At 37.6% G+C, this 9,909-nt stretch overlaps 1 protein-coding gene across 3 annotated transcripts in view; it reads right to left on the bottom strand.

Annotated features, from left to right (window-relative positions):
- Positions 1-727: 727 nt before the first annotated feature.
- abch1 (ATP-binding cassette, sub-family H, member 1) overlaps positions 728-9,909 on the bottom strand; it is a 36,399-nt gene continuing 27,217 nt past the window's right edge. For all 3 annotated transcript variants that reach the window (XM_042010517.1, XM_042010519.1, XM_042010518.1), the window contains exons 18-20: positions 5,790-5,949; positions 4,929-5,033; positions 728-3,437 (exon numbers count right to left, since the gene is read on the bottom strand). In XM_042010517.1, coding sequence (XP_041866451.1) covers positions 3,331-3,437; positions 4,929-5,033; positions 5,790-5,949 — 372 coding nt within the window. In that variant the 3' untranslated portion in view covers positions 728-3,330. The remainder of the gene's footprint in view (positions 3,438-4,928; positions 5,034-5,789; positions 5,950-9,909) is intronic.

The following is a 9,909-nucleotide window of genomic DNA, read 5'->3' as shown; positions in this document are numbered from 1 at the left end:
TGGTAGGTAAAAGAAGCAGAAACTAAAATATTCAATTTCAGTAATAGTAAATATATAACAGAAAAATAATATTTGATAATATTTTCTTCTTATTTTTATTTAATGCAGACTTACCATAATAATCTTTTATTTGATTTGTGATTGTTTAGTTGACCTGAACCTACTGTAAATACTATTAAATTAAATTAAATTAAATCAAACAGGGCCATAAGTTTTCTTACTTTAAAAAAGAATTAAGTTTACTTTCACAAAAAAGCGTACACTGCACATCCATAAGTGTTTCATAAATATACCTAGTTACTGATTAACTTATGCTTCATTATGTGTGTTAATTAGTTTAATAAATAAATAACACTTAGCTTGTAAACCTGAATGGGTTGTACTGGTTCATAATCACCAGTATACAGGAAAACTGGGACACCTATTTCACTCTAAGCTGTAACTTTAATTATTCATGTTATGGGAACTTGCTTTAGTCTCCAGGAGGAAGGTAAACTCCTACCATCTAGATGTGGATGAATGCACGCACAAAGTCAACCATAACCAGTCAGGCGGGGATAGATTGTACAAAAGTTAACAGGGTCATTGGTATCACCATGGCGACAACCTACACAGTGATGTAAGCAAAGCTGATGTAACTGAATACCTTTATCGTCCATGGGCTGCCAGGTGTTTTTGTAACCGCAAAATTCAGAAGAAGAAAAATGGGGGATTTTTTTTTTTTTACAGAAGTTTATTGTTTAAAAACAAATGAACAGAACTTCATCAAAGCATGTCTGCAATCACAGTGCATACAAGTCACAACACAGGAGTGTAAATGCTTCACATGCCCTTTAGAGAGGGACAGCAGAGGTAGTCGACTGGAGTTTGGAGAACATTGGATGTGATTAATTTCTGACGAGACAAAACACAGTTTACATGAACTGCAGCTCCCCAGCTGAACAAGATCACATCTTAAATAAGAATTGCCTTCTAATTAATGAGAATCCCCACAGTGTGTCACGAACAGTATCCTCAGCAGAGTAAAGAGAGTTCCTCCTTCTTTTAGAATTTATTTGGTTGACTTTTTTTAAACAGGGGGCTGTGTTTATGAATGTCAAGAGCAAACATGAGAAAATGAAGCATGGAAAAATAGCACATATTAACAAACATCACCAATCTTACTCAGATTAAAACAGTTTTTGGCAACAGTATCCCAACTGTCCAAAACAATAAAAAGTGTCCTCACAAAATAAGCTAATAATGCCCACACTTCTCACATAAGCTGTACCAATTTAACCAGACACTCCAACACTTTAAAACTAGTTGATAAGGATGAACCATCATGTGAAGGGAGGCGAGTGAGGCACAGAGGTTGTCCCACCAGGACATGGGAGTCAGACTAAACTTTCTGTTTTTATTTCATTTAAAAAAAAAAAGAATATATTCATTCAGGAGCTTGCTGATGATTGTATGTGAGCAAAAGGTTCACTTCACTTATTCTACCAAACAAAAACACAGTTTCCCCTTAAATTGTGCAACAAGAACACATGACCACTGCAGATTTACAGCGCAGGAAACTCTCCAAGCTCTCAAGTATGAAAGAGGGGAACACAAAACATGCAGGTATATGTTTAGAGCTACAACTGAATAGAGAGGAAACATGTTTTAACATTTTTAAATGTAAACATTTTTTAATGGCACAACTGTTAATGCTGGAGATTAGCTGTTTTTATTCTTTTAAAAATGATGGGTTTGGCTAATCAGATTATTTTTTTTACTGTTCTCATGTCAAACTTCTCGTTGACGACAGGATGGATGTAGCTGCAGCAGAAAGATCAATAGCTTAGAGATAAAGAGAGATAAAGTGCCCTGCTTTCAGAAAACTGTGCCAGTATTACAAATGGAGTATTTCTGTTTGTGTCTAAACTGACTGCTTTAGCCTTTTCAGTCTTTTTGTCCTTTCTTTTCTGTGTTGATTTATGCCTATTTATACATAATCCATAAAAAATTCCTCTTACATAAATATCTTCTGATCCCGATTTAAGTTTAAAATCTGGCTTTCTTCATTTTACTTCATTATTCTTACATTGAATTTTCTGACTACAAACACAAGCTTCCACAAATCTGAATTTTTTTCTTCACAGTGCTGACACCATCTGACATAACGGTTTAACTCCTGTGTGCTTTTATAATGTGTGATTGCTAAAATGAGATACATAAAGCAGTTTTGGATAGAAAAAACTATATAAACTATAGTATAACTACATGGCTGCAGACAGCTTTGGGAGCATGAGACCACTGATCTGTGACCACAACTCTGTCTGACAACCTCCACTCTGTCCAGCAAAGTAGAGAGCAATAATAAGAAAAAATTGTAAAGATACAGTACAGAAACCCATCACCAACCTACTCCCACTTGAGATGCAGGCACAAAGTTATGAAGAACATAAGTCTGAACTGAAAACAATTACAAAGCATTTGAGCACCTGGTAATGTAGCAAGATGAAACACAGTTACCACTTCCTGTCATGACGAGACAGAGTTATTAAACACAAATATCACAAGCTTTGAGAGAAAAGCTGCAGGAAGCTTGAACGGGTGAGAATTTTTTGAGTAGCATGAAGCAACCACCACTTCTAAACCTCATCTGCACTTACCCACAACATTGTGCAACAATGTTCTTCTTAGTTTTCTGCTTGGAATAAGCACATTTAGCATTTTACTGTAGACAGAAACCTCTTTTGTGCTAAGATCTTTTTTTAATTATTGTTTACCTTCATTTTCATCTTTATTGCATATTGAAGGGAGATGGCAAATACTGTATGACTCAAAATGACTAACAGTTGCATCACATTTTTCTCTTAATTATTTTTATACAGAATTGATTGCTCAGGCTCCACTTGTAGTGAAATAAAGAGTGAAACAGGAGAATTAAGTCTACAGGCAAATAAAAACTTTTAAAAAAATGATCCTGAGTTGGTTTATGGCCTGTCATGGGGTGAAAACTTTCAAGAAGCTGCAGGTAAAACTAACAAAAAGGCTACACATTGTGCATGTGTATATCTTCCACCTGAAGCATCCTGAAATTACACTTTAAACAGACCAAAACAACTATTGTTGGATCAGGCATCTGGTTGGGAACAACAAGAAAGTGTGTTTGTGTATGTAAGACATGATCTGGAGAAGGGAGACTGATGCATCAGTCTGTGTCACCACCTCCCCACTTTTCTCTTCATTTTTGTTGCCCCAGTCCATCCACAGACCGGAGGCCCCGGTGAGTTGTTGGCTCCTGGGCTTCACATGCTGGCTCCATCCCCACTCTGGAGGATGTCCTCTGGGGCGAGGCTGTCACGTCCTCAGCTTTAAGATGACTGTGGCCAGGATGAGGAAGAAAGTGTTCCAGCCCAGGGTAACGGCGAAGCCTCGCCATACCATCATACGAGTGAGATCCCAGCCTGGTGAGCAGATTACACAGTTAGCATGAAAAATAAGGATGCAAAAAGCGGACACTATGAATATAATGAAATCTGATGGCTCACATTTATTATTTACTTAACAAATCGTTATACATGCCAGAGAACGCTGATAATTGCACAACTAGCAATGCATCTCTTAACAGACTTCTGTTAATTTAGCACATTTTATTTAAAAATTTCATGAACTTGAAATAAAATTCAAGCACCTACAGGTGGGACTTGAGGATGCATTCTAAAAAATTCTTCATGCACAGGTAGATTTTGGGCTATTTGACTTCTGTAATGTGCTAAAATACACATCTGAGTTTCTGTCCATCCATTCATTCTTTATACCTGCAGGGTTGCATGGGATCTTTTTACATTTCTATATATTTATTTTTGAGGAAATGTGTTCATTTATTTTTATAAAATTAATATTCAGCTAATTTTCATTTTTGTTCCAAATGTTTCTTTTTTTTTTCTTTTTTTTTTTAACATATTTTCAATTCTGAAAAAATGTGGATATTTAATGGTCTGATTTTCCCTCCGGAGTATTTTCACAGGCCCTTAAAAAGCATATATCTACAAAACAATAATTAGGAGGACATATATATTTTGTTTTCATATCTGTATTTTTTAAAATTCTACTTTTTAGCTGTGCTTTAAAAAAATTGTTCATAACTTGAAACCATGTGTTGTGACCTTTTTTGTTTTTGCCATTTTCAGATGGCTGTACTTAACAAAAATCCCCATATTATGGGCCCTGTAGAGAAACTACATTTCTGTCCCAGTAAGTAAAATTATATATATGATTTTTAAGTACCTTTTTGGAATCTTAATGTTTTCAAAAATTTATCCCAAAACTAAATTTGACCGATCTTCTTTAAAAGCAGCTTTAACTTAATAAATACATTTCTGCTGGATGTAATAGTTTAGATTTTTCAGATAATTCATGTACCTTACCTTAAACATAATTAAATTAGTTTATGTTTTTATGTTTGCAAGCATGGCTAAATGAATTTAAAGTAAACATTTGCTAATAAATTCCTTCAGCAAATGTTGCAGGATGTAGTTTCCCAGTCTAAATCTCCAAAATTGAATTTTGACACAGCTGACCTCTGCCTGTGACTCAGCCTCCTTGGCACCTCAGTGATAAGGTTTTCAAACAGGAACAGGCTCCTCTGCCTTCCTGTGTATCATGTAACATGGAGGCAGCTCAATCTGTCGTTGGGCCTTATTGTTCGGAAGCGATGAGGTCGGGAGAAGGAGAAAAGACTAGGAGACAGAGCGAAACCCCTACACTTCTCATTCCAGGAAGATGAGTTACACAAGACCCACAGCTGATTAATGATTTAGATAACGGGTTTTGTTGTGTGTAACGTAACAATCTGAGCTGCGTACCTGCAGCTGACTCCAACACGTTACTTACAGCGGATTATTGCAACATGAAGCTGTTGTGAGAGTGTTGCGCAACATGTGCGTCTACATCACCTCTGTACATGATGCAGCGAAGCGATTCTGAGGCATAGGTCTGAGGAAGAACCAGGCTGAGGTAGCGGAGAGGATATGGGATGCACTCCACAGGCCAAATGATACCTACATCACAGGACAGAGAGGACACAGTGTAAGATGATGAATAAAACACAGGTTGTCTTTGGATCTGATAACATACAGTATATCAGCTATATAAATAATCACTTACTTGTCTTTTACAATTCAATTCAGAGAAGGAAGTGGTAACAAAAAATATGGTGAAGGGTTCAAAGATCATCTGCTGAACAGCTGAGAAAATCATCACATGTCCTGCATCCATACACATAGTTTGCACACTTTTTATTGGTTGACAGATTTTTAGATTTTCCACATAGTTTAAGCACTTTAAAGTACTTTGTTCTGTTTTTTTCTTTCTTCAGTGACTGTGTACAATAATATGTGTTTATGTGACTCACAAAAAGAAGCGAAAGGAACAAGCTGAAATAAAGAAATTTTCCCCGTATAAATTTTATTCACCAATTGTTGGAGTAAGAGAAATTAAGACATATAGCGATGTTTTAAAATATACATAAACTGCTTCTCTGGATTTGGTAGGAAGCATTAGAGGAGATTTCAACTCCTGAGGCCCCGTAAAGCCTCAAAAGTTTTCATTTTCTAAACAAATATTCATCTGTGCTACATACACACAGACTTACACCCTATTCACTAAATTTAAGATTCTTTAATCAGCTTTTCTGGTTTAATAATGCTTCAACAATCAGACACCTACTGTGCTTTTCAAGAAACGTCCCACTCATGCAGGTTTCTTTTTCACTGCCAGAAAGAACAAGTTTCATAACAGTCCCTTTTAAGACTTACCACTAAGGATGAGGTTGGGGTAGAAGATTCCCAGGGCAGCCTGGTTGGCGCTCTGCTCATCGTCGATGCCAGCTGAAATGACGAGCCCGAATGAGATGCCAGTGATACCCTGCAGCACGATCAGAACTATCACCAGAACTAAGGAGCCTTCATTGGGATTCTGTACAGAAGGAGAAAGGTAAGGTGCATAGATGAGAAAAGATGAGCGTAGCTGTCTTATGATTCTAGATGTAATAGTCTACAAGCAACATTAGTGTGCGCAGATTTTGCAGGGTAGAGTTTGTGCTGGCTGAATGTAGTATTTAAGCTTGTGTTTACTCCTGTAGTATGTTGGTGACATCTGTTATAAGAACATTTGAGTTTTAAACAACCGAACAGCAGCAGCTGTAGCCCAAACTACAACCACTTTCAGCCACTGCTTCACTCGTCAAAATAAGGCTGAGCAGCTGCAGCTGTGCTCACAGCCAGCAGTTGGACACTGCTATGGATTAGCCTAGGGTCATATTAAGTGTTACATTATCACACCTCTTTGTGGTGGCAAACTGGTGGTGGATTATGCAACAAAATAATACAACTAAATGCTCAAACTGTTAGAATGAAGAATGAATGAAAGTGAGAATTTTGCTAAGCAAGACTTAATCATATGGGGCACTGAACGATTACAGCAATTTCCTTATAAGTATATTCATGTGAACAGAATATTTAATCTTCATCCCATCATAGGAAAGGCTCAAAACCCATTTAAATCAAATTTTTACAATCCCATTATGGCATCTTATAACTGATTATTGAGCTGCAAGGAAACTACAAAAAAGACCTCAAGAAATCAGATACCACCTTAAAGATAAACAAAAAAAGAGGGTGGAACATGATTGTATGTGCATTCTCAGATTAATACAGTAATGTAAGCAAAGCACAAAGCAAAATGCTTATGTGCTTTTTAAAAGGGAATTTCACTCTTTGCTAACTTTACAAAGTTATATAGAGTCTTCTGTGGCTTAAGAGAGAGTTATGCTAAATCTGATGAGCTGCCTCAATGGTTTGTCCCACAATGGACTGGAAACCTGTCTGGAATATACACTGCCTCTGTCCTGAAGGATAAAGCAGCTATAGAAAACAGATGGATGGATGCCTCAAGATCACAGAGTGGTTTGTAAATGAAAAAAGTGGGGGTGCTGAGTTAAAAAGAAGAGATCATAACTCTTCATCTTTGTTGGGGCCTGGTGGCAGTTTCCCAGAGGAGGTAAAGGAGGCCTCATCTAGTTTTTAAGTCTTTGTATTTTTTCAATAAAAATGTTGCTGTTTTGCACAGGTTATTGGTGGGTGGTGCTGTATAGCTGATAATTACTCTGTGAAAGCTAACAAGCTACAAAGTGAAAACTGCAACAACAAAAACTGTGACGCCATCATTGAGAAAATAAATAATCAGAATTAAGCCAATTTTTTGTTGTCAAAAATTCAGTAGCTCTATGTATTAGTAAAAAAAATCCTCATAAGCTAGTAACTTCTTCAGCATCGTTGTAATGACTTTATTAGGGCAGCCTATTCAAGCTAATTCGTGGGAATGCCATTGGGACAGTCTGCTTGACAAAAAAACAGCAACTACACATTTATAACAAAAAATAGCCAACTCTTTAGCTGAACATTATTCAGAAAACTACTAGTGAATAATTAATAATAATAATGGATTAAATAGCGCTGTACACCAAATCCATTATTCATTACACTGCATTTATACTTGTTGATAGTAAGCAACATGTGTCGCCACAGCTACCCTGGAGCAGACTGATAGAAACATGGCAGCCAATTCATGCTAACAGCCTCTCCGACCACCACTAAACATTCGTACACCTGCGATGATGACACTGGAGGCAAGGGTGAATTGTTTTGCCCACGGACACAACAACAGATATCATGATCTATGTTTTTGGTTTTTATGGTCTTGTCATGTTTATATCTGTTTTGCTTTCTGCTCTCTGTCATTAGTTCCCCTGGGCTCGTTAGCAGATTCACTTCACCTGTTCCCTGTTACTTCCTCTGTGGGCTGGTTTCAGTTTTCAGCCAGGTCATTGTCAGGTTGATGTCTTGTTTCCATCGTGTTTCCCCGTCAAGTCTGCTGTTTAGTCTCTGTAAGTTTATTTTGCATCTTGGAAAAAAAACCTTTATTCCTGCACTGGTCTGCCTTCTGCCTCATCAGCCTGCATTTGGGTTCTCACCTCCGACTCAGCTCATGACAACAGATTGAGTGGGGAATTAGGATTCAAACTGCCACCCTTCTAGCAGAGGTGTTCACAAGCCCTTTTTTTTGCAAGTCCGAGTCAAGTCGCAAGTCACTTTTAGTTGTAATGAAAAATCTGATATGGAATGCATGCTGTCTGGTCTGCTTAGGAGACTGTACTATAATATCCAAGGAATTTAAAATCCATACTCAGCCTTTATTTATCAGCATTTAGTAACATCAGTAGCTAGACAATTTCTTTGCTTTTCTGAATTCAGAAAACCTGTGGATTAACATAAAAAAATTTTCAGATTACTATATATGTTCTTAATTTATTCAAGAGTTTTTTAATGTGAACTAAAATCTATCTGGACAGAGAAATTTAAAATACTATTACTGCAGTTTATAGAATTTTTTTCCTAAATGTAGAGAGGAGGGCCAACATGCTGAACTTTAGTGCAGGATCTCCACCTGTCCTTCAGGTTTTAGACATTTCCCTGCAGCAACACACCTGGTACAAATGACAAGCTGTTATCTGGACTAGGTGTGTTGCTCACAAGCTTCTTAATGACCCATTAATAATTTGACTCAAGTGTATTGCAGTAGGTAAACGTAAAATCTGCAGGATCATGGCTCAACTGGTCCATAGTCGCTGATCCCTGCATTAGTCCATCAAAAAACTCTTCATTTATTTAAAGGGCTTGAAATAACTGTGAATTTTCAGTGTTTAACATTTAAAAAAAAATTTTAAATGTAGTACTTGCAGACCCAATAAATATTCTTTATATTCCTAAATCAGCAACAGATAGATTTAACAGACCCAATAAAAACACATTGTTTACAGGGTCTGATCCCAGTTTAACGTCATCATGGTAAAGTCAGCAGTTTATGGAAACTGTGTTCAGTTAATGTCTCATTCTTCTTATCAACACATCCAGTGGAGCCAATCTGATAGAGTTAACATTATTTTAGTACAAAGGTAGTAACAAGCCAACCTTTACACTGCTGTGGCTCAAAGCTCATTGCGAACATTAGCTTTCATATAGAGCAGTGATTCCCAACCCTGGTCCTCAAGGCATACTATCCTGCAGGTCCTAGCCATCTAAGACCTGCAGGATAGTGTGCCTTGAGGACCAGGGTTGGGAATCCCTGATTTAGAGTATGTCATCTCGTGGTGCATTCTGGGATGTGGCCACCATACTTGCAGACACGCAGGGTGAAACGGCGACAACTTAACAAAAAAAAAACATAAATAAATAAACGGATCTATGGAAAAAAAAAAACATAACAATGCTGTTCCTTACGAAGAAATTTTGAACAATCAGAAAAGGGAATGTTATCTAGACAAAATCTGGACATTAGGTGGAACTGGCCCATATAAGGGTGGGCAGTGGTACCATAAAATCTAGGATGTGTGGAGCTCAGGCACCTGCAGTGAGTCATGATTCTGTACTACCTGTAAGCTGTATATATACGCATACACTGGGACACATACTGGTCAGTTTTCTCTCCTTCACTAGGAACTACCAAGCTTAGTTATACTGTGCTGCTTAAAATTGTATATCTGGGGCATACATTTCCAACTACCCTCTCAACCTCAGGTGTGCTAGCCGCTTGGTCTCCTCAAGCTCCTCATCAAGTTGACAGCGTCCACCAGTAAAAGCAGGTGTTTTGACTTCAGCACACACTAATCCAGCTCTGCTTAGGCCAACAATAATTTAAATAATACATATTTTACATGTACTATGTAATACACAAACGTCTAAAGACGCTACAGATCACATTATGGAACTACTGGAAAACGTAGCTAACAGAGCAGCTAACAGTGAAGTTGCAGGAAAAAGATGGAATGCAAACTCTCATGTGGTGGGCGGCCGCCGGCTGCCTGGAGTTCTGGCCGTT

The sequence above is a fragment of the Melanotaenia boesemani genome, chromosome 16, assembly GCF_017639745.1.
Source record: "Melanotaenia boesemani isolate fMelBoe1 chromosome 16, fMelBoe1.pri, whole genome shotgun sequence".
NCBI classification, from domain to species: Eukaryota; Metazoa; Chordata; class Actinopteri; order Atheriniformes; family Melanotaeniidae; genus Melanotaenia; species Melanotaenia boesemani.
The sequence above is the reverse complement of the archived record's forward strand: the minus strand, read 5'-3'. Positions and strand labels throughout refer to the sequence as shown.